This window comes from Rosa chinensis, chromosome 4 (assembly GCF_002994745.2).
Source record: "Rosa chinensis cultivar Old Blush chromosome 4, RchiOBHm-V2, whole genome shotgun sequence".
In the NCBI taxonomy this organism is placed as follows: Eukaryota; Viridiplantae; Streptophyta; class Magnoliopsida; order Rosales; family Rosaceae; genus Rosa; species Rosa chinensis.
Window position 1 is genome coordinate 13,227,992 of NC_037091.1, and position 25,200 is coordinate 13,253,191.

The 25,200-nt window shown below is 44.2% G+C and overlaps 1 protein-coding gene across 2 annotated transcripts; it reads left to right on the forward strand.

The window, feature by feature from the left end:
* Nucleotides 1-948: 948 nt before the first annotated feature.
* Nucleotides 949-2,721, forward strand: LOC112199875 (type I inositol polyphosphate 5-phosphatase 2-like). Of its 2 annotated transcripts, XR_002936083.2 has the most exons (4): nt 949-1,069; nt 2,131-2,218; nt 2,316-2,420; nt 2,587-2,721. XR_002936083.2 is itself a non-coding variant. In XM_024340848.2 (3 exons), exons 1-3 carry the CDS (start codon nt 2,100-2,102, stop codon nt 2,588-2,590), a joined length of 228 nt encoding a protein of 75 aa, XP_024196616.1. In that variant the 5' UTR covers nt 1,895-2,099; the 3' UTR covers nt 2,591-2,721. The 2 variants fall into 2 exon arrangements, 1 of the variants encoding a protein (XP_024196616.1); XM_024340848.2 differs by lacking the exon at nt 949-1,069 and having other exon boundaries at nt 1,895-2,218.
* The last annotated feature ends 22,479 nt before the right edge of the window (nt 2,722-25,200 follow it).

A 25,200-nucleotide genomic window follows, 5' to 3' on the forward strand; every position in this document is an offset into this window, starting at 1 on the left:
CATTGTTGGTTTTCATTGTTTTGGGGATATTTACTCGGCTCTAGATGAGATTTCAATAGATTGTACCAATGAGTGTTGCTTCTTAATATGAACTCCCTGTAAGTTTTGATTGATTTGGGGATGTTCTATTGTTCTTGAGATGGATAGGAGTGAAGGTTAGGCATGACACTGCCTTTGTGTCTTACTAAATGGTCTAATTCTGTTTCTTTGCCAAAACAAATTAATGACTTCCTTTTCATATGTGTAAAAGAGAGAGGGAAGGGAAATAAATATGAAACTAGATGCCCTTATATTTATATTACAATTTCCAGTTTATTTTCGAAAATCATGATATATCTTACTTCCAGAGTAAGATGATTCCCGCTGCTCTGGTCAAATTAAGCATTCTGACTCTTTTTTGTGTTGCATTTGTTGTTTATATATATTTGCAGTTGCCGGTACCTCCACCCGTCCCCATTCTTTTTCAAAGTTAACTCTCTGTCACACTGTTTTTGTGGTCACCGTGATGCAAATATCAATTTTTAGGTTTAAGTAACCTTTTACTTAATGTTCTATTAGCGAGAAACTGAACCTTAAGTGTTGTCATTTGAAAGATGAAACGTCAAGAATCTTTGGTTAATCATTATGATTGGAAAACATATTTTCTTACACTTTATCTTTTGGAAATTTGGAAACAATACCTATTCGTCTTCAATTTATTTTAACAGTTATACTTAATCACCTTGCCTAATGCTAGTTTATCCCAAGCATTTGATACCCTGCTCCGGAAGCTACAAAGGTATGTCCCTCTTGGAGCATCTGTTGCTGATTTGTATGCAGGGGCAGGTGTTATCAGATTATCATTGGCTGCTACAAGAAAATGCAGGCAAGAATTTAAGATTTCTGTAAATGCACAATATTAAAACTCATAAGTCTCGAACTTTATAAAGTGAAATTCTAATTGTTTTCTAGGTCTGTGAGATGCATTGAGATTAACAAAGAATCAAAGCTATCCTTTGAGAAGACGGTTGCTCGCCTGCCAAACATAGTAGATAGCAGCATCAGCTGGCATCATGCAGACACTTCTAAGGTTAATAACCCCTCAGAAAGTTTATGATCATATATTTTATGAGCTAACAGTTAGAATTATGATCATAGATAATCTCAATCTCAATTTTTTGATTACTTTCTATTGATTTGCAGCTCTTCATATTCAAATACACGTCTGGATATCTTTTAGCCTCTCTTTGATTAAGCTTTGTTCTTATAGAAACCGATTGGAATAAGCTTTTATTTCTGTGATGTTGTTAACTCATACTCTGTTTCAATTTTAAATTTCCAAATAGCTTGAGTTTTGCCAAACTGAACTGATGCATGATCTTTGATAGTTTGTCTTTCGGTTCTCACTTTTCTTCAAAACTATATATGAGTTTGGATGTACTTATCAAATTGGACTATCACTTGTATAAGTTATTTCAGAAACTATAGTTTCCAGACCCAGCGACCTGTTCTGTAAAACTGTAATTTTCTGTTAATAATTTGAAGTTATTTTCTTTTGAGAATTTGTAGTGGACTTGTTAAAGAGTATTTAAGACTTGGAATCTGATAAAAAAGATTTTTCTATAATTAGTTATGATTTTTCAAAGTTACAGGTCTGTTGCAGGAATTTCTGAAAACAGTATCACTGTCATGTTCTTTCTGTTTCTTTTAGTATCTTTTTATGTACAATCTTACTTCAAGAATCCAGTACTTTAAAAGTAGGCATTCCCACCTTTCATATGAAACCCACCTGCCTCCATTTGGAGTTCGTATGAAAGATTTATATCACGACAAATTTGGCTTTGTGCATGAGCATTTCTGCTGCACAGTTTTACTTTACAGATCAGATCTCAAATAACCATTTCTACACGTTCAATGTATGCTATAATCCAGTATTTCTATTGTATGATAAAGCAATTAGTTTGTTTTTATTTGGGGGGCTACAAGGTGATATCATTGTTGCAACCTTGGACCTTAAAAATGATGAGGTTCCTTGAAAAGGAAACCACTTGGGAATTTTAAAAATGTAGCTGCTTGTTCTATCATATTTTGGAGTGCTTTTACATTCTTCTTGTCTAATAATGTACATAAATATGATATTTGTTGGTTCAGATCCGCCTTCTTTTGGCTATCAGTTAAGACATAGGAGAGGAAAATTAGAAACTACTCGTGCTCAGTACATAAACACAAAGGATTTGAGGTTTGTCTATGTTTTTCTACCTCTTGCAATGCTAGGCCAAGAAGTAGCACTAGTTTGGTTCTTAATGGAATTTCCTGGGGCACATTATTTCATGTAGGCTGACAATAAGCACTTGGAATGTTGCTGGAAGAGTTCCGGATGAAAACCTTGATATTGATGATTGTATTTCTTCAAAAGAGCCATCGGATATCTACATTTTCGGGTCAGTACTTTCTATCCCAGATTGTGTTAACCAACAGATTGTGTTATGGATGCTAGGATAGGAATGTCTTGTAAGGTCAATGTCTTTTTGTCTTTCCCTTTTCCTTTCCTTTCTTTCCTTCTGTTTTTCTTGTTATAGCTAACTGTTCATTTCATTTTATTTGCAGGTGAAAACAGAAGAACAAATGGGATATAAGTATGGCGAGGCTTGCTTTCATTTATGTTTCTAGTATTATGTACCATTTAGACTTAAATTTTTGTTTTATTTCGACATGTTATGCATAGAAATACTTGGGATGTTGTTATGTACTTTGAGCATCAATATTAATCAAAATTTATTTACTTACGATATTTATTCTCATTAGATTTCCTAGCAATAGTTACAAGTCAGTTTATAACTATAATGATGAAGTCATATAAGAACTAATACATCAGTTCTAAAATAAAAAATTGATGTCCCATTAGCAGTAGATAACAAAATATTAAGTAAGAAACGATGTAACACAACCCAATGAACATCGACTTGTTAAGTAAGAAACGATGTAAAACAACGCAATGGACATCAACTTATTAAGTAAGAAACGATGTAAAACAATGCAATGGACATCGATTTATTAAATGAAAAACGATGTCTAGCATAAGTATAAACATCAGTGTCAACCTCAAAAACTGATGTTTAATATAAGCTTGGACATCACTTCGTAAAAGGAAACGATATTTAACATAATAATGAACATCGGTCGAGTAATACAAAAGAATGTAGATTCAATCTTAAATAGTGTGATTCATGGCAAGTACCAGTAAAGCTTATAAACAGCAGGCAAATTTCAAAAATACCGATGTGTAAGAATATATTACACATCGTTTCTAGAATGAGTAACGATGTTAAAATGAATACTAGTGCTATTGGACTTATATTTAATTAAGTATTAAATGTATAAATATGAAGGTTTAACAATATCTAAAAACACTAATTTGTGATCATAATAACAGTTTAACATCGATTATAGAATCTAATCCGATGTTTATTGTAGTATGGGATATCGGTTTTTAACCGATGTCTATTTTTTGACGATCTTTTACATCACCCACTAACACATGTGTACAAATTTTTTTTTACATCAGTTTTTGGCCGATGTATATGAGAAAAATTCTAGTAGTGTTTAAAATGGCCGGACTGAATTGTTCGGTCTGGGTTCAATAAAAAAATTTGTACAATCGGACCGATCAGGTTCAAGCTTCGTTAATTCCAGTTTGGGCCCGGTCTTGGAGTTTATAAAATATACATATTATACAAACCTGTTAGGCCCGGTTTTTCTTTATTAGTCATATAAAATTTTCCTCTCCTCTCCTCTCCTCTTCTCTTTTCTTTTTCTTTTTCTTTTCCTTTTCTTCTTCTTCTTCATTTCTGCTCGAGCTCGCAGACGATGCACCCACTCCATTGAGGACCCTACCTCCACCACTCCCTACCCACATCCCGTGGCGCGACCTCATCTGCAAAGCCATCTAGATCATCCTTCACCATCCCGCTCTGCCGCCGAGATCCTCAAATCTAGGGCTGGGCATTTAAGCCCGAAAACCCGTAAACTCAGACCGAACCGTTAAAGCCTGACCCGAACGGGCCGGGCCCAATTTTTTTTTTAACCAAAAGGTTCGGGCCCGGGCCTTGATCTTCAAACAAACGGTTCGGGCCGGGCCTTGTATTTCAAAGCTGTCAAAGCCCGTCAGGCCCGTCATATATTAAAGAGGACAGATGTTCACGTAGTATTGGTCCTCATATAAGCCTCAAAATTTTTATAATAGGATCATACACACAGGATTGCATTCTCACTTAAATACCTAATAACCTAAACCTAATCCTCATTCCTCACTCCTCAGCCTTCATTTCCTTCGTGTAGCCCGATCTGAACCAAATAGCAATGAGAGGCAGCCGCCTCCTTCTCCTCCGCTGAGACGCTCAGACCCCCGCCGCTGAGACACCCAGACCCCCGCCGCTGAGACGCCCGCCGCTACTCTCTCTCTCTCTCTCCCTACTTCACCTGCGGAGCTGTAGGCCCGAGAGCCGGCTGCCTCCTTCACTGGAGAGTTCACATCGCACCAGAGGCCGCCTCAGTCTCTCAGTTTCTCCCTCTCCTCCGCCATAGCTGTGAGGCCGAGACACCAAAATAGGAGCTCGTTGTTCTTCAGGTCTGCCATCTCATTTTAGCTTCATGGGTTCCTCAGTTTATTGATAAATTTGATCTCTTTATGTGCTTATATGCTTGTGAGTTGTGGTTCCTGAAAATGGGTTTTAATGTAGCTTGTACTATGTGATTGCAGGCTTGTACCACTGCTGAACACAACGATCTGTGAGTTTCTTTTTCTGGGTTTTTGCAACTATTTGTTCAGTTGTTGTGATATTCTGATACAGTGATTGTTTTTGCGTCTGATTGAGTTATTGTGTTTGTGTTTGTCAGTTTATGTTTGCTGATAAAATGAGGCTAAAATGTGATGGAATTGTTGCATCCTAAATTTAAATTTTTGATTTTTAGTGACTGCAAATATGCTTGTGATAGTGCTGCATATTGCTATTTTATTTGCTACCTGCAGTTTCTGAAATGAATGAGTAAAGTTGATTATGTTGAGTTGCAGTTTTTGGTATTTGTTTATATATTAAGAGATTTGCAGTTTCTGGTATTTTTGTATATTGACTTGTTGATAATCTTGAATATTGGTATTGAAGTAGCTTCTGTGTGTACTCCTAGTTGAGTAAAGTTTTGGCTCTTGAATGGTTCTTTGTTATTGAAGTAGGTTCTCTGTGTAGTGCTATTAATGGTAAAGTTGCAGCTTGAATGGTTCTTTGTTATCTAAATCTATTTATGATGGCTATTGTAGGGAAAACTATGGAAGCCAATTGATGGATGGCCGCATTGCTGCTGGATAGGAGACTGGAAAAATGGCTTGCTAAATTGCTGCATCTGAATTAGGACTTTATATTTCATTGGATATTTGTATTTGAATCTAGACACTTTGAATTTGAATTGTACCTTCAATTGTTCTTGATGAGTAATTGAATTTGGACACTTTGAATTCGAATTTGCAGCTTGAACTTTGTATCTTGATATTGTGTTTTGATTCAAATCTTCAACAGCTTGAAATTTGCAGCTATATATGAATGAAATCTGGATATATATATATATATATATATATATATATAGGCATAAGCAAATGGTTAAATATAGGTTTTTGGGCCCGAAAGCCCGCAAGCCCGGCCCGAAATGAAACGGGCCAGTTCCGGGCCGGTCCCTGTTTTTGTCAACACGGACCGGATCCGGGCCCAGTGAAATTATAGTTGGGCCCGGCCCGTGCCCAGCCCTACTCAAATCCGAAAACACGCCAACCTGGCCCTCAAATTCTGCAATAGCGAAATTTACATCAACATGCCACAATACAGACCAAGAACAAGTTCCCATGGCCTTCAAATCAATCCAAAGCTTCAATCTTTATTGGTTCCAAAATCAAATTCCCAACTGCTCAAGCCCATTCATCACAAAAATTGAGCTCTAGTCTTATCCAACCTCAGTTGAAGTCAATCTCTCCAAGAACAAGTTCGACGACAGCTTCGTGTTTGAAAAAGGTTTTGTTTCATCTATCTAGAAGCTCAATCTCTGCAGCTAGTGCTCTCTTTGCTCTTCCATGTAAAACCATAATTACATGCTCACAACATATGCACATAAATCATAAAAGGGATCAAGGCTTACCTTCAGCAATCACTGGCATAGATTCCATCTTATGCTAAAAACACGAACACTGAATATAGTCTTCTGTTACTTACCAACTTGCTTCTCAATGGACAGAACAATATGCAAAACGTCGGTAGTAATCAGGGACCAATTCATCTGTATATATAGATGACTTAAACCTCAAGAAGCTTCCCATTAAAGCTATCCATATCGGTTTAGGTTTCCTAGTTAGATTCTTAATGTAACACTTCATTGTAATCTTTCTTGCAGACTAAGAATAGGATTACTTACCTTAATGAATAGATACACTGCTTCATTAAGTTACAAGTATTGATTTACTGTTTGTATCCATGTTAAACTAGGATTGATATTAAGCTAATCATCAATTACTTTATGATGATATGTGTTATGTCCATATTTGATCTTACATTCCAGCCTTGTCATCGTCTGCCTGTAATGAAACCTAATTTAGAAATTGGGAAACTAATTCATACCAATTTAATTTTGATAAACTGATTCGGATGGAAATTCATTAGCTTTTTACTATATGATATATGAGAATTTTTTATATTTGGAGAAGCAGGTTGTTGTTGTCAAATTGATTTGATTCACTTTTCATCATTGTTAGTAAAACATACTGTGGTTATTGTAAGAAGTGGTGGTTAGATAGGTTTAGAGGGCGGAGCACGGCGTTGATATCTGGGCACGGTTATTATTATTTTTTATTTTTATTTTCTGGTCTATTTGGGCCTAATTTGGTCCCAACCTATGAATAACATGTTTTGGGCCTGGACCGAAAATTTCGGTCTCGGTTATAGGCTCAGCATTTTGACATAAGGACTCGGCCCATGCCCAACCCTGATGGGATCACCCGAAACCCTAGCCTCCCAACTAGTCTGCACCAGTTTCACATTCCGGATGTGCTGCCCAAAATGGTTCAAATAGAAACATTCTTCTTCTCCTCCAATGTGCGGTTGGTGTCATATAAACCTCAATCAGAAGGAAGCTGTGGTTAGATGTACTTAGGTGTAGATGCGTCGTTGACGACCTGGGAAACAGGTTCCGTAATCCAACTTTCCAGAGACTCCTATCTAGTCTTTCTTTGGTTTGATAGTCAGCACAAGTAAAAGGACTCTCTGAAGATCCTATGTCCAGTAGGGCACAATCAACCATGGCTTCCCTAAAAGCCTGCATTGATGCAAGTCGATGAACAACACTACCACTCACCAGGATTTCATTAAAATCCCCAACGAGCAGCCATGGTAGCATAGACTCTCTTGCCTGCCGTCGCTTCAACGCCCACGTGCCACTGCGATCTGCCATTCTAGCATAGCCATAAACCCCAGTCAATCTCCACTCATCCAAGGAACCTCGCCCACTAATTATAACGTTGACATGTCGAGCCAAATAATGCCTTATAATCACCGGTACATAATTCATCCAAGGGAAGGCAATACTTGATGACTCATTACTCTGTGCCTTTCCCAGGAAGTTATCGAAACCAACCTTAACCCTATGGGTTTCAAGCTGCTACTCAATGCATAAGGTTTTTTTTTATAAAAATAAAACTATGAGATTTTCCTGTCTGATAACATCTACCAAAGCCCTTCGTTAAGTACCGCCGATAATACCTCGGCAATTCCACGCTAAAACTCGAAGGCTCATCATAACTTCAGCAGTGCTAGGAAGGGCGTTGTCATGCACAGTGATGGAGGCACCGTGTTTTAGTCTCAGAGCGGGTTAGACTCTGCTAGGTATTTTAATAAAAAAGGTCAGTTGGTTCCATATACTGATCATCTTGTTGTTGGATGTTTGTTTTCCTTGTATATTCTTCTCCTTTTTCTTTTTTACTTTGATTTTTTGAAAATTGAGTAAAACAAAACAACTTCCATCTCCCATAAGATTTTCACCTCAATGATCAAAGTGTCTTCAATGAATTTTGGGGTGTATTTCAAACGCATGTTTATTTGACAACTTAATTCCTTATATTAACGTCACAAATTTTAAGTGAATTTGTCATCGTTGGAATTATCAAATAGCCCTTAAACTCTTTTAAGAGTGATACTACAAAAATACACGACAAGGATTTTTTTTTTTTTTTTTTTAGGGAAATGAGGTCAGAATCATATTAAGGTTTCAGCAAACAGTACAAAAATGAACCACCCCTAAGGGATCGTCTGAGTCATTTCTTAGAGTACAAAAACTTATTCTAATCGAACAAGTTTCCCGCACCCCCAGTACACCCACATTTTTGAGAGATAAGCATTTTTATTAAAACAAGAAAACTCAGTGCTCCAAAGTGGAATAAATTTGTTCAACAGAACAACTAGTCTTTTTGTGGCCTGAAAGATTCAAGAAATAATGGGAGCAGAAAGAGATAATTCACCCTCAACTCCCTTATCTAAGGTAGTCTAGCCCTAACAGTCCTTAGGACCCAACCCACCAACCCACAGCCTTGCTTAAGGCCCATAATCAAGAAAAAGGACCAAATGGCCCAACTTGTGATAATTGCTAAGGACACCCTATGGTCTCCACCACAACATATCTGGCCATCGCTGCCACTGATCCGTGTCGTCACCGAAGTGTATCGGCATCTCATCACGTTAGGCACCACTAACTCCACTGCCTTGTAAAGGGCTGCATAATCACTAGGACCAAACCGCTCCCAGAACAACTCCAATTTGAAGCCACCACGACCAACTCCCAACTTGGACAGGAGGAAGCAAAGGTTTTCTCTACCACCATTGTCCAAATAAAATTCCATTCCAACTTCAATAACTGCCACCACTGAAGATCGAACCATCCAAGAACCCGCACACAAGAACGATGAGATATCTTTGGTTAGAAACACTGATGCACCTCTTGGTTTCATCATGTTAATGTCTAAAAGTTCAACGGTAGCTGAACCTCGGTTAACGCTGATCCGATGGGTAGACCGCTACTTATGATATTCAGAGCTTCGGTTTACCTGTCAAGTAAAATACAGAGGGCGTCAGAGGGAGACCGCGCTGGGCGGTCTTCTCTTCTCTGATGCCTAAGTTAGTCAATGTATTTGTGTTGACAAAGTAACAGTGGGTAAGTAGTAAAAATGAGTAATTAATGAGGAGAGAGGAGAGAACCTTTTATAGGTGAGGAGGAAACTGATCTTCTCCATGTTTTCGATGTGGGACTGATGTGCTTCAGTCCCCAGCTTCTGGAGCTTCTGATGCTAACTTGGCGCTGCGCGTCAGCGGTGATCTGAGGGTGAGCCGGGGCTCAGGCGGTAGCCTGTTTGGCCGTGTTTCCGTTGGTCACACAGCTGGCGGTAGTTGGTACCGTTGGCAGTATCATGAGTGTGGCTCATTATAGCTAATTATGCTAACAAATGCTCATGTAAGTACACATCATCTTGCCCACAACCTGAGCCTTCCATGAGTGAGATACTAGCGCATTCAACCATGCCGCCATCATATCTTTGACCCACACAGCTTGGGAACCATTAAGCACCATGCAATCCAAACTTGACTAGGCCACTTGAGATCGATCCGATTGACAACCATCAGGCTCCAGAAAACCAAAGTCATCAATCTCCCTACCCCAGGTGAAACCCGAGACTATGATCACACCTTCAAATCAAACAAACTCCACCACAAGAGTTTTTCTAAACACAGAGAACACACTTACTACCAAGAAGGAGAAACCAAGAAGCAAAGTTAGAGAACAAACTTCAAAGTAGTCATCAAATGACGGCTAGGTATAGTAGAAAGACGCGTTGTCTACCAAACCCTTGCAGAGGTCACTAGGTCAAAAAATGCTCAAAGTAACTTATAACCCGTAAAACTATTGTTAACTTGTCGCCAGGTCTAACTATAGCTAACGGCCAAGATTTTGATTAATTACTATAGATAAAATGATAAAAAGGTAGGAGCAACCTTTTGTTGACGAGGCCAACCTTATGCCTTGCATATTTTATTTTTAATTATTTTAATTTTGAAAATTGAGTAAAAAAATGAAAACTTTTGTCTTCTTTAGGCTCTTTGTCTCGGTGATCTAAATGACGATAATAAATTATGAGGTTCTTCGGTTGTCCATTTTTAACGCATGTCAAATTGATGAAAAATCTCCCATTACACCAAAACGATTTTGACGGATTCTTCTTGTTGGAAGTTTCAAATAAATCCTTAAGAAAACAAGAGTATATGAGAAAACACCAAAGGAGCCCACAATTGTCCGGATATTATGTAGTTTTTGTAGATGAATTAAAAAATAAAGGGGAAATGCTCAATTACACTAATTTTAGGGAAATTTTTTCCCCTCAACCACCAATCTTCTAAATTTCTCTATAACACGAATTGTGAGAGATTTTGGTCCCCATAACCCCAACTAAGCTATTTTTTTGTTGTTTGTTTATTTTTTTTTGACTATTTTACCCTCTCCAGTTGTTAATGTTTAAGATTTGAGCGGTAGCCCAAGTCTTTGTTAACGCGGGTTCGATGGGCGGACCGATACTTGCAATGTTCTCAGAGCTTCCGTTATGTGTCAAATGAAATACAAAGAGGCGTCAGAGGGAGACCGCGTTGGGCGGTATTCTCTTCTCCGATGCCTAAGTTAGTCAATGTATTTATGTTGACAGAATAACAGTAGGTAAGTAGTAAATACGTAATTAATGAGGAGAGAGGAGAGAACCTTTTATAGGTGGGGAAAAGGCTGAGCTCTTCCATGTTTTTAATGTGGGATTGATGTGCTTCAGTTCCCAGCTTCTGGAGCTTCTGATGCTAACTTGGTGCGGCGTGCGGCGGCGCGTCAGCGGTGATCTGGGGGTGAGCCAGGGCTCAGGCAGTAGCTTGTTTGGTTATGTTTCCGTAGGTCATATAGTTGGCAGTAGTTGGTACCGCTGGCTGTATCATGAGCGTGGCTCATTATAGCTAATTATGCTTGCAAATGCTTATATAAGTACAAGTCCCCCAAGTCCCTAGTCAAGGAGGGCAATCTTGGTTGGGGAGCTGCCTGGCGGTTCGAAGCGTTACTTCCGCTAGACTTGCAAAAGCATAATTATTGTCAATGCTTTGTCAACCATGGACTTACTGAGGAAAAGCTTTGTACCCTTTCGGGTGGGCCCCAGCTAGGCCCCCCAGGGAGTCCTCCACTCCCCGGCTAAGATAGACCTCTGTTTGGTCGGTATATTGTTTATTGAGGGGAGCTGCATTGAGCAGAGAGTGTTGGGTAGCGATCCCAAACTTTGGTACCCGAATGGCGGGGGTCAACGTGACTGATCAGGGCTGTCGTAGACTATTGATGTGTCCCCGTGTCCCGGAGGGACGTAGCCTGACTGTAGCGTCGCGTAGATGTCGTCTTTAAGACGAGGCATTGCCTTGGGAATCGCCGTTAGTGGAAATCCCTCCGCTGATAGTAAGCGGCAAGCGGTGTCGCGGGGACATGCTTAGTGGTAGACCAGTGAGCGGTTTTGCGCTCAGCGGAAGTAACTGCAAGATGAAGGGAGAGGTTCCGCTAGTGGTTTGGCACTTAGCGGAGACTTCCGCTTGCAAGATGAGGGGAGAAGTTCCGCTAGCGGTGTGGCGCTTAGTGGAGACTTCGGCTTGCAAGATGTTAAGGGAGCAGTTCCTCTAGCGGAGTTGCGCTTAGCGGAGACTACCTCGGTTGCAAGATGAAAAGGGAGAAGTTTCGCTAGTGGAGTTGCACATAGCGGAGACTACCTCGCTTGCAAGATGAAAAGGGAGAAGTTCCGCTAGCGGAGACTATCTCACTTGCAAGATGAAAAGGGAGAAGTTCCGCTAGCGGAGTTGCGCTTAGCGGAGACTGCGTCACTTGCAAGATGAAAAGGGAGAAGTTCAGCTAGCGGAGTTGCACTTAGCAGAGACTACCCGATGATTTGTGACCTACCTCTTCGATGGTTGCTTCGGCTGGACGCTTTGTCTAACGGCGTTTGACACGTGGCCGACATGTATTGGGTTAGCATGTGAAATAACGTCTCTACAGCACACCCGTCTCCTCGCCATTGATGCGAGTAATCATGGATTTTGTAACCGAGGTGACACCTCGGTTAATCCGGAGAGTAAGTGAGATTGTGGGGCACGTGTATGGTGGTCATGCGATGTCGTTTATAAGCGAACGACTTAGATTTTTTTGACATTGACATAAAAGAGAGGGAAACATAGTGTTTTAACACTTTGCACTTCGAACTGAAACCATCATCTTCAATCTTCGGTCTGATATCCGTGAAGAAAATTCTTCAATTTTGAAACCATCATCTTCAAGCACATCAGAGTTTTCGTCTTTGAGGTTGGTAATCTGAATCTCGTTCCTGTTTTATTGGGCTTTTTGTTTGCTTCTGCCAGTTTCGCGTTTTGGTATTTGGAGTGATTTCTGCCATTCCCCTGGGTATGTAAAGGTCTAAAATTGTGTTTGGGGTGGGTTTTAGGTGTTTGACAGAAGGTTGAGGTTTCTTGCCCTCCTAGGTGGTCGAATCTGGGTTTGAGTGTGGATGTGTTTTGTTATTGTTTTGGCATTTTATAGGTTTTCTGGGAATGGGTGTTCTTGACGTTGTTGGCTATAATCTGACATAGGGATAGCTTAGATCTTGTGTGAACTGACTGGTTTTGGGTTTGTGATGGCTAGCATCGTAGAGATCTCGAGCAGTGAGGATTTTGGGTCTGACTTGTCGCTCAGCGTGGCGGATAGGATATTTTTTGACACGTTGAGTCCGTCTGCCCATGCAGGAACCTCACTGTTGGAACCGCTAGAGATCGAGCCGCTACAGGCCATACCTTGGGAAGTAGCAATGGGTCGTGCCGGATGTCCGGAGAGTTCTAAGGTAGGGGAGGATGTCGCCGTCCGGAATAGGTGTGAGGAGAGGTTAGGGAGTAACAGCGCCGCTAGCGGCTCCGCTGATAGGGGAGAGACCTGGGAGGAGATTGAGTCGGCATGGGTTCTCCGCGATGGTACTCCTGTTGACGAGGCGGGAGGACCGATGACTGTTGCCGCCGTGAACAGTTTGAAGCAGGTGTTCCGGCTGCCAGGCGTAGTGAAGCTGCGTCCGCCGCTGAAGGATGAGAGAGTGTCGATGCTGCCAGCAGGGCATGCCGCCGTGCAAGAGGTGATCTTCTCCAGGGAGTGACATTCCCGCTACCACCAAATCTCCAAATTTTGGTTTGCAAGTTTGGCCTCTCCTTTGGGCAGATTTGCCCTAATATGTGGCAGTTGCTTATGGCGCTTGACTCCCTATGGCACCTTTCCGGTTGCGAGGGTCCAACCGTGGTGAAGGTGCTGCACTTCTTCGAATTAGTATATATGAAGCGCCAAGGTTGTAGTGGGCAGGTGAACTTGAGCCACCGCCAGGGGGCGCCTAAGTTAATCGAGAATTTGAAGGATTCCATGTCTCCTTAGCTGGGGACCTTCTGTGTTGCCACTGCGGGATGGGAATATCAAGCTGGGTCGAACGAAGGGGAGTTGATCTTCAGGATTAAGTCGAAGTTCCATCCTATCCAAGGTTGTCGCTAGCGTCTGTCGCTAATCCGAGTTGCTAGCTTTGCTTGTGACAACTCCTATTTTGTTCTAACCATTTCTTCATTTTTTTTTTGTAGCGGACTTGCGTTATAACCTGAGGTGCGAGGAAGAGTGCCGCATGGCAAGGATTAGAGGCTGTTGGCGGAATCGCAACCTGCTTGACCTTCGTCTTCTCATTGGTTGGGAGTTGTTCGTCGATCAACAATTGATGCGCGCTTTAGGTAAATAACTTCTGTTGATTTGTGCCTTAGCCTAGTTTGCATCAAGCTGACCTGTTGTTCTTGTGCAGATTCTCCGCCGGGTAACAAAGCGAGTCGTGATGCTTTTGCCAAATCCATGGACTGTGTAGAGATCAACAACTTTTTGGAGAGTATGTACGCCGCTGGGCTGGTGGCTCAGTAGACGACGGTCGATCAGCAAACATTGGCGGTAAGCCAGTCCGAAGCCCCAGTGGTTCTGCCGATGCCACACCACTCATATCTCGGTGCCGACGGTTCACCCGTTGTTCTGGCAGGAGCTGGTACCGCACAAGGGGCAGTCGGTGGGAGCAAGGCCCCTGCTGCCCCTGTGTAGCAGAGGGAGAGAGCGCCCGCCACCCTGCGTGGGCCCCAAAAGGAGAGGGCGGTGCCCTTCAAGGAACCAGTGACTATTGCGGGGCTGGAGCCACATATGCAATTAAGGCTTGTCGCCGCTAGTACCACTCGGGCAGTTCTTTAGAAGAAGCGGCGACAAAACGATGATGATGAAGAAGAGGAGGAAGACGAGGCAGAGACCATGGGGCCTGCCAGTAGAGGGGGCAAAGCAGGCCCGCTGACGGTGACTGTGGCTGCTGTAGGGGAAGAACATGCGAGCGGTCTGGACTCCTTTGGAGCGTATGCAGAATTCCTGACTGACCGTGAGCGGGAGTTTCTCTTCCATCTCTGTGAGCGGCTAGGATTTGGCTGGTTGGATGGGACAGTCTGCCCGACCATCGTGCAACAGTCGTCGTTCAGCTCAGCGTTTGGACACCTGTCTGCACGAGCTGTTCCCTGCAGCGTCAAACTAACCTCGGGTTAAGTGGTAACTGAGGGTGGAGATCCAAGGTCTCCAGAGGGAGCTGGGGGAGGCTAAAGATAAGGTGGCGGATGTCGAGCAGCGCCTAACCAAGGCGGAATGCGATGCAATGGATGCCCGCGGCAAGCTTGCTGTCGCTGTTGAGCGGGACCTCGAGCGGAACTACCATGTCTCTAAGCTGGAGCAAGACATATCCCTGTTGAAGGATCAAGTGGCAGCTAAGGCTAAGAAAGTTGAGATCCTTCAGCGGGATGTTGCCGCCAAAGCTGCGGATGTGAAGAAGCTAGAGGACAAGGTTGCCCGGCTGGAAGCTGAGAGGAGTCGTGCGGAGGTCGCCGCCATGGAGGCATTTAAACAATCTGTGGAGTACAAGCGAGCCATGATGGAGGCGGCGAAGGCTAGTGCCGCTGCCAACTTGGATCTGCTGAAGTAGAAGGGCGCCATCGACTGGGTGAAAGGGTCTAGGTCTGGAAATACCTCGAGCTAGCCCCTGTGCCGGCAGGTGGTGCTGCCATTGGTCAGCCTGAGGGTGTGCGTTCTGGTAGTGGTGAGAGTGACCATGGGTCGGCGGATGACTCTCAGCGGACTCCACTTCCTACATAGTCCGAGGTGTCGCGTGCTGATTTTATGGCTGCGCACACCCGAGTGGATGGGACCCTTGTCACGCCGATCTCCACCGCTCCTGGATCCGACCAGACGAGCCGCCTGGCTAGGCAGCCACTACCGCTGGGGGGTGAAGATGTCGCCGCTGCTCTTGAGAATCAGTGAAGGCTGCCTCATAATTTTTTTGTAATGTCACTGAGGCATGCGCTCTTTATATATATATATATATATATATATATATATATATATATATATTTATGCCTTTGAGGCTTCTTTTGTATTTGACAATATTTTTGGGTGGGGAGTTCCAACCTTGAATATATTAGTTGCCCTTGAAATTTTCCAAGTGTGGGATTCCCTTTTTGATGAGTGCTCTTTGAATGTTATTTTACCGCCAGAGTTTGGACATGCTTTTTGTTAATCAATGAAACATTAAAGGAATTAAAATTGTTCCAAGTGCACAATGTAGCGGACGTGGTCCGCCAAATATTGTTGGCGTTGCCAGTTAATGCTTGTGCTTGGACTTGGTGACAATGGTTTGAACAATTCCTCATTTCATTGATAGCTGATAGATCAGCGTTTACAAAAGTGGGGTTGTACCCATTGGGTAGCTTCCCTTAGCTAAATATTGAACAAAAATTTAGCTATGTCAAGATGCTCTTGGGTAGCGGCATGACTATTTGTAGTAATACCGAAGGTGCTCGATATTCCAAGGGTGGGTCGTTGTGACGCCATCCTTGTCCATTAAGTAGAAGGTGCTGGGTCTAACGACTTCTACTATTTTGTACGGTCCTTCCAAGTTGGGCAGAGTGCCGTTGGCGGTGGAATGACTTCCTTCATTACCCAGTCCCCCAATTGGAGGTTGCGGGCTTTGACTCTAGCGTTGTAGAAACGTGATACCCGCTGCTTGTTTTGCAAGTTGTGCAAATGGGCCTTGTGGTGTTCAAGGAGGTCCTTGTCGAGGCTGACGCCTTCGCTGTTGGTCTCGGAGCAGTAGCCCTCGACCCTAGCGGTAGGTTGGGTGACCTCAACTGGTAGGACGGCCTCAGTGCCGAACATCATGCAGAATGGTGTTTCAACGGTGGCGGAAGTGGGGGTAGTCCTGATGGCCCAAAGTACTTCCGGGAGTTTCTCCGCCCATAATCCCTTGGCGTCATCGAGCTTCTTTTTTAGCAGCTTCTTGATCATCTTGTTTGCTGCTTCAACTTGGCAGTTGGTTTGGGGGTGAGCGACAGATGCAAAACTCAACTTGGTGCCCAGGTTGGTGGTGAAAGATATAAGTTCCTTGTTGTTGAACTGTGTGCCATTGTTTGTGATGATTGTGTAGGGGATGCCGTAGCGGCAGTAGATGTTCTTCCAGAGGAAGTGAGTTACCTTGGCGGTGGTTATTGTCGTTAGTTATTCTGCCTCAATCCACTTGCTATTGTAGTCAATGGAAACAATGATATATTTGAACTGGCCTTTGGCGGTTTGAAATTTGCCCATCAAGTCAAGGCCCCAGGTCGAGTGGATCCATGGGCCAATGATGATCGACAGCGGCTCCGCTGGGGCGTGTGGGAGATCAGCATATTGTTGACATTTGTGGCAAAATTTTGATATCCTCCTGGCGTCATCGCCGAGTGTTGGCCAAAAGTAGCCTTGTTGCATTGTGCGGTTGGCCAAGGACTTGGCGCCCGAGTGGTTGCCTCATTCTCCGCCGTGTATCCTAGTCAGCACGACCTTTCCCTCCTCTGGGGTTAGACACCGGAGGTTAGGGTGGGTGAACCCCTGGCGGTAAAGCTTACCATTTTGGATGTTGTAGCGGGTTGCTCTCCGCTTGAGCTGTCGGGCTTCGACCTTGTCTTCTGACAATGTTCCATTGCGCTTGTATTCGATGATCTCTTTCATCCAACCGGGATTGACCTCAATGTTGAAGATTTTCGCTAGGGTTATTGTGATGCTAGGCCTGGCAAGATACTCCACCCTTGTGTCCGCTGGACTCTGGTGTGGCTGAGCGGTTGCTAGTCTTGCCAGTGAATCAGCCCTGGCATTCTTTTCCCTGGGGATCAGTGTGATGGTGTGAAATTTGAATTTTTTGAGGAGCGTCTTGACGTATCCCAAATATGCAGCCAACTGTTGGTCCTTGGCCTGAAAACTGTCGTTGACCTGGTTAACGACAAGCTGCGAGTCGCTGAATATATTGACGCTGTCAGCTCCTGAGTCTATGGCGAGGAGTAAGCCGGCAATGAGGGCTTCATACTCCGCCATGTTGTTTGAGGCTTTGAAATTGAACTTCAACGCGTACTCCACGTCTAGTCCCCCTGGTCCTGTTAGGATAACTCTGGCGCCGCTGGCCATGGCGCATGCGGAGCCATCCATGTGTAGGTTCCAGTCTGATTGCTGGGGGCTTGCTCCTCGGTGGTTATTATTGCTGTGCTGGGCTGTACCTCTATGTTGGGATCATCCTGCTGCTTAGTGAGCTCGGCAATGAAGTCCGCCACCGCTTGGCCCTTCATTGCGGATCTTGGTTTGTAGTCAATGTCGAACTCGCTGAGCTCGATGGCCCACTTGCTGAGGCGCCCCGAGTGCTCAGGGTTCTGCATTAGTTGCCTCAGCGGCTGGTTCATTAAGACATAAATTGTGTGAGCCTGAAAATACTAGCGGAGGCGCCTAAGGGCGGTGATGAGTGCAAGAGCGAGTTGTTCCAAGGGTGGATATCTTGTTTCGGCCCCGTTTATGCCTCTGCTGGTGTAGAATACGGGGAACTCATCCTGGCCTTCCCGCCTGACAATGGCGCAGCTTACCGCTGTCTGTGATACTGCTAGGTATATGTATAGTGTCTCCCCCTGTACTGGAATGGAGAGGAGTGGTACTGCCGCCAAGTACTCTTTCAAGCTCTGGAACGCCGCCGCACAGTTTGGGTTCCACTCGATGACTTTCTTGTGGGTTGTTTTTAGGACTTTGAAAAATGGGACATCTATTAGTGAGTCTGGAGATAAACCGAGAGAGAGCGGTTAGCTTGCCCTGGAGACTCTGAACGTGCTTCTTCCATTCTGGAGCCTTCATGTTGAGGATGGCTTGTATCTTGTCAGGGTTGGCCTCTATGCCCCGCTCACTGACTATGTCACCTAGAAATTTGCTGGCGGTGACGCCGAAGAAGCCTTTTTCTGGGTTGAGGCATATACCGTAGGCCAAGAGAATGGCGAATATAATTATGAGGTTTGCTACGTGTCTGCTGGCCTTTATGCTTTTTACCAACATATCGTCCACGTAGACCTCGATGATTTTGCCCAGATGCTCCGCAAACATAGCATTCATCAACCGCTGGTAAGTTGCCCCGGCGTTCTTCAAACCAAATGGCATGACATTGTAGTAGTATAGGCCTTTATCGGTGGTGAAGGAGGTGTGTTCTTGGTCACTAGGGTGCATCTTGATTTGATTGTAGCTGAAGAAGGCGTCCATCATGCTGAGTAGCTCATGGCCAGCCAGTTGGTCTATGCGGGGTAGTGGGAAACTATCCTTGGGGCATGCCTTGTTGAGGCCCTTGAAGTCGACATACATTCGCCACTTTCCGCTGGGTTTTTTGACCATGACCAAGTTGGAAATCCACTACGGGTAATTTACTTGGCGGATGAATCCAATGTTCTGGAGCTTGGCAACCTCCTTTCCTATAGCATGGTATCTCTCTTCATCAAAGGCCCTCCGCCGCTGCTTGGTAGGGTAGGCGGATGGTTTGATACTTAATTTGTGAGTGATGATTTGGGGGAGATGCCTGGCATGGAAGCGTAGGACCATGAAAAGACGGCGGCGTTGTCACGTAGAAACTGGGTGAGTTCAGCCGCTACCTCTGGGTCTAGCTGAGCGCCGATGAGGACTGTTCGCTCAGGGTGTTCGTCAGAGATACTGGTAGCCCTCAAGGATGTCTCCGGGTTGACAAGATCCTTTTTGACATACTTTTTCTCTTCGTCTCTGGGGTCCTCGAAGATGTCTGGCGCCACTGCATGATTTCCCAATGTTAAGATTTCATGGCGGCGTGCTGATTGTGTCACGGTTGTGGAATAGAACTGTCGTTCCAGCTGTTGGCTTCCCCTTACACAGCCTGTTCCATTGGGAGTGGGGAACTTCATGAGGAGCATGTACCCGGCGATGATACACTTGAGCTTGTTAAGTGTCGGTCGACCAATGATGGCATTGTATGAGCTGAAACAGTTCACAATGATGAATTTCGTGTGGATCTCTGCTGTTCGTGGACTGGCTCCGATAATCAGTCGCATATAGTCAGAGCCCAATGGCTGTGTGACGTCATCGGAGAAGCTAAGCAATGGCTCATGATCCTGCAGTAATTTTCTGTTCCGCCGGAGTTTATCGTAGCACCTGTTGAAGATGACATTTACAGCAGACCCGCTGTCGACAAGGATCCTCCCTACCCACCATCTATCGAGTATGGCGTCGATCAAGAATGGATCTTCGTGGGGCAGATGTACTCCGCGCTCCTCCTCCTCTGAGAAGGTAATGGGCTCCCAACCAGATTTGGGGAGCTTAGCGGATCTCTCATAGCGGATATTGCACACCTCCTTGGGGTGGTTGGCATGTGCGTAACTCTTCTTTGCCCTGTGAGACATATTGGTGATTGGAGCACCACAGTCGATGGTGTTGATGAGGCCCAAGGCCGGGCTCAATGTTAGCAATCACAGGTGGTGGCTGGTGTACCTTGAATTGTTCCATTTTACTGTCTCGGTATAAGGTTTCAATGGTTGTTTTGAGGGCGTTACAATTGTTGGTGTTATGGCCGCTGTCCTTGAGATATTTGCACCACTTGCCGGTATTTCTGGGCTTTCCTACCCGTGGGTATTTTCTTGGGGGTGGGGCGGAATCTGATCTTTGCACTGATCGTATATTTCCTCGTATGAGACCTTAAGTACATTGAACACTGCGTACCGTTGCGATGACTATGTTGGTTTATTACGGTTGTCTCCCTGGAATGAGCGGTTACCCCTGGTGTAATGTTGATCCTTCTGCCGCTTGCTATGGTGGCTGCTCTGTTGCCACTCCCTCTTCTTATCAGTTGGCGGAGCAGCGGAGGTTTTGTTAGTGGTTTCCTGATGGCTGGAGGAGGGTTGGGTGGATTTTACCGGTGTTGGTGGTGATGGGGGGGGGTTTCTCCATATGTGATGAATTTTGCCTGTGCATGGATGACAGCCTCGCTCATGACATGGTTGTAAGCAGCGTTGGGATGATTGTAGTTGAGGTAATAGAGAAATGGCCCCTTGAGGAGTCCCTGCTTGAAAGCTGCCAGTGCCATTGTCTTCTCGAGATCGCGACACTGGGATGTTGCTGCTTGCCATCTGGTGACAAACGCCTTCAATTTTTCCTCCGCCTCCAGCTTGAGGCTGAAAAGCTAAGTTGTATTGTGGTGGTCGGCAGCCAATAAGATGAACCGCGAAAGGAAAGCATTTGATAGGGCATGAAATAAGTCAATGGATCCCGGCGGGCACTCAAAAAACTAACTCATCACCTCACTATCAAGCGTTTCGCTGAACAAGTGGCAAAGGGTAGCGTCATCAAACCCCTTGTTATTGGTGACTTTTTTGAAGGTGTCCATATGGATATAGGGGTCAGTCATGCAGCTGTAATGGGACATCTTTGGTGTTTTTGCGTGTGCCGGGCGGATGGCATGCAGGATCCTGGCGGTGAGTGGTCCTGGTCTGGATGCAAAGAGTGGATTTGGTATTGGCGCTGGGGCGCCTGCCTCGGCCTGGATTAGCCTTTGTTCTAATTGTTGCATACGCTCTAGTATTAGGACGGTTGTGTCTCCATCGGGTCTCTTCTGGATGCTCCGCTCAACCTGCTCTCGCCTAGGGACAGGCATATTACCCTCGGTTCTGGTCCTGATTGTTGAGCGGTTGGTATGTGGCTGTGACCCGCCTCCTGCTCCAACATTATTCGGGGTTCAGGAGGTGGTCCCATTCCCTGTAGCTCTGGTGGGTTCAACGGTACTTGCATTTGCATGATTGGTCCGTGTACCAATTCGCTGGTGGTGGGCTGACTGCGCCTAGTGCTCCGCAATTACTTGCTTTGCGCTGGGTTAGCGTTCTCTTCCAGAGCCTTCTTTAGTTCATCAAATTTTGACATCAGCGTGGCTACCTGCTTTTGGGCCTCGACCTTTTCTCTGCGTTCATGCTCGCATTCTCTATTTGCCTTGTGAAGGTCCGCTAGTGCCAGCTCATACATAGCGGCGAAGTCCTATACCGGGGGGCAGCTGCCACTCAGCTGAGCCTCCGCTGTAGTTTGAGTCAGCGGGGTCAGGTAACTGGCCTGGGGTTCCCCTCTAGGGTTGACTGGTGTGCTGAATAGTGCACGGTTAACGTTAACCGCTGGATTAACGCTGATCGTGGGGTTGGTGGGGTGGGGATTGGCGGGCTGGTCCGCTTGCTCCTCAACGTTTCCCCCGCTACCGTTAGTCATGGTGGATGTGGTGGGATGGCCTTTTGTTCAAGGATTCCCACAGACGGCGCCAATGTTGATGTTTAAAGTTCAGCGGTAACTAAACCTTTACTAATGCTGGTCCGATGGGTAGACCGCTATCAATGATACTCAAAGTTCCCACTACCTGTCAAGTAAAATACAGAGGGCGTCAGAGGGGAGACCGAGCTGGGTGGTCTTCTCTTCTCCGATGCCTAAGTTAGTCAATGTATTTATGTTGACAAAGTAACAGTAGGTGAGTATTAATTGCGTAATCAATAAGGAGAGAGGAGAGAGCCTTTTATAGGTGAAGAAGGAGCTGATCTTCTTCATGTTTTTGATGTGGGACTGACATGCTTCAGTCCCCAGCTTCTGGAGCTTCTGATGCTGTCTTGGCGCGGCGTGTGGCTGCGCGTCAGCGGTGATCTGGGGGCAAGCCGGGGCTCAGGCGGTAGCCTGCTTGGCTGTGTTCCCATAGGTCACTCCTTTGGCGGGAGTTGGTACCACTAGTGGTAGCATGAGCGTGGCTCATTATAGCTAATTATGCTTGCAAATGCCTGTGTAAGTACATTTAACATTGAAATCACCGCATTACTGACCTCCTGCCCAACTAAGTCCCAGTATTTCTGAAAGAAGAAAGGTGAAAGACCATCCAGTCTCGGTGCTTTCGAAGGGTGTATCTAAAATAACGCTATACGAACTTCTTCCAAACTGTAGGGAGCCAATAATAAGATGGCATTCATGTCTGCTAAGACACGAGGTTCAATAGTCTGAAGAACCAAGTTCTGAACCTCCAAATCCGGTGGTTGGGAACTAAAAATATGCTGAAAGTAGTCCAACACAACCCCATCTATACCAGCCTTAGACTCTTGCCATACCCCATTGATATCGAAAAGGCCTTTAATTTTGTTTTTTTGCCGTCTGTATGATGCTTTCTTGTGAAATAAATGGGAATTCCGATCACCATCCTTAAGCCAAATCGCTCTAGACTGTTGCCTCCAATATGTCTCATCAATGGACATTAGCTCATTCAATCTTTGCGAAAGTTGCAGCTTGAGGGCATGATCATTTTGATCAAAAGATTTCTGGAGAAGAGCATCCAGTTGTGCCCTTACCCCGTCCACCTCCTCTCTTCTACTAGGAAAAACAGTTCTATCCCATTCCAAAAGATGAGTCCCCAATTCTTTAACCTTACAGCACAGCTGAAGCATAGGCTCCCCACTATATGGGATTCCCCAAGCCTCCTCCACTTTGGTCGAAAAACCTTCATGGGCATACCACATCTCTTCAAAACGAAATTGACGCCGGACCTTCTCAAATCTCAACTGCTCCTTTCAAACCTCCAACAGGAGAGGAGTGTGGTCCGACCTACTAGGATGAAGATTGATCACACGAGAAAAACTAAATTCCGATATCCAAGCCGGTGAACAAGTGCCTCTATCTAATCTCTCTTTCGTATTCGAATCGCACCACTTATACAGACCTCCAGCAGCCCCCAAATCCTTGAGATTACAATCTGAAAGAGCTTGTCAGAAAGCCTGCATCTGACCCTGACTACGTAGTCTACCACCAGACTTCTCACCCAACTCCATAATCTCATTGAAATCCCCGGCGACTACCCATCGCTCCCTAGGATTCCAGACTAATGATCGTAAAAAATCCCAAGACAGATGATGCTGGCCGATTTCGGGATGGCCATAAAATCCAGTAAACCTCCATTCCACCTCGTGAGGAGCATTAATGAAAGCATCAATGTAATACCTTTCTACATCTTGAACCCTAACTGAAATAGAATCATCCCAGAGCAAGGCAAGGCCCCCCGATCGCTCCACACGATCGAAGTGAGCAATATGAGGCAGACCAACAAAAAGGCGAAGGGACTGATGCTGGTCCTTTGTACAGTGAGTCTCACTGAGGAAGACAAGATTTATTCGATGTTTTTGTATGAGCAACTTGAGAGCATGCCTGGTTCTTCTGTTCACAATACCCTGGCAATTCCAAATCAAAATATTCATGTTGAAACACATATAAGGTGGACGAGACACCTACTGAAGTTGGCCGGCGGCACTACAAAAAACCGGAAAACCCTAAGTCGAAGAAACCCAGGCTCCGCAGTTTTCGCTTTGTTATGCTAGGTTGGGACAATTGGAAAGGGGAGAACAGTGTTAAAGAATGGTTGCTTGTCCAATTAGGATTCAATTTTATAAGAACAGAAAAATATTTGCTTAACGATTTTTTATTTATTTATTAAAGGATGGTTCTAATTAAACCTCCTGATTTGCTCTTTAGACATCCCATCTTATTTTTTTTTCAACAAACTTTCCATTTTGCCCTTATTTGTATTTTACTTTTTATACCTCCTATGATTTGCCTAGTTTCTTTGAACATCTATTCTTTAACCTTTCTTTGATCTTTGTAAAGAACTAAACCAGCACAGTTGTGATTGAAGAAGACAATATTCTCAACTTCTCTTATGTTCATAAGACTATAATATATATGTTGCTATCTATAGGCCGCTCTTTTGAAACCACCCATTCTTAAACAAAAGCTTTCTTCTTCATCTTATGCTCTCAAAAATACGAATTCAAAAGAAAATGAAAAAAAAAATGCCAATGTTAAAAGAGATCTATTCCAATGGATGCAGTAATAGCCTCTGATATTCTCAAAGATGCCACCTAAGTCGTTGCCAAAATTATCGGCAAACCCGAGTCCTATGTGATGATTTTGCTAAATGGGATTGTGCTTATTTCATTTGCAGGCACCAAAGAGCCGGTTGCGTATGGGGAATTGATCTCCATTTGGGGCATTGGACTGAGTGTTAATGGGAAGTTGATTCTGGAGACCATGCCAAGGTCTATCACCTACTTCTATCTCTAGTATAGTTCACACATTGCCATGTTACATTGTGTAGTACCATGCTAAGGTTTATCATCAAACCATGATGGATTGGGCAGTGCATTCACAACATTTATATTTGTCAATGGGTTCAGAACAATTGCAAAGGGATGAAGTGTTTTTAGGAGGCAACTCTTGCTTTTCAACTATATTCATTCTATTCATTTTGTTTTTCCAAATTATAAAAGAGGGGTAAAATAGAGATTAAATTTTGACAAAAATTTAGGTAGGTCCAAAGAGCAAATTTGGAGGTCTGAAGAAAACCACCCTTTATTAAACTAGACCTCATATCATATTGCTGATTAGTCTGAGCTACATTATTACTTACACCACTGCTAACCTTAAGTTGGAGATTTAGAGATGGTAATGGGATGGATTGAATGGAGTCAAAATATCATCTCGGCTCCTAAAGTTTTGTCACCTTCATCCCCTTCCTTGCTGGGGATTAAGTCCCCAAAATTGCTCGGGTTCTCCTTAACATATATTGCTACTTAATTTTTGAATAGTAATACTTCAGGTTTAGAAAGATCATAAGATATCATTTGCTTTAATAAAGTAGTGACA

Bases quoted from the DNA above. Each gene is read 5' to 3' on its own strand.
- LOC112199875 (XM_024340848.2), top strand. From the start codon at position 2,100: ATGTACATAAATATGATATTTGTTGGTTCAGATCCGCCTTCTTTTGGC. The intron at 2,219-2,315 runs GTTTGTCTATGT...TATTTCATGTAG, and splicing joins ATAAACACAAAGGATTTGAG to GCTGACAATAAGCACTTGGA.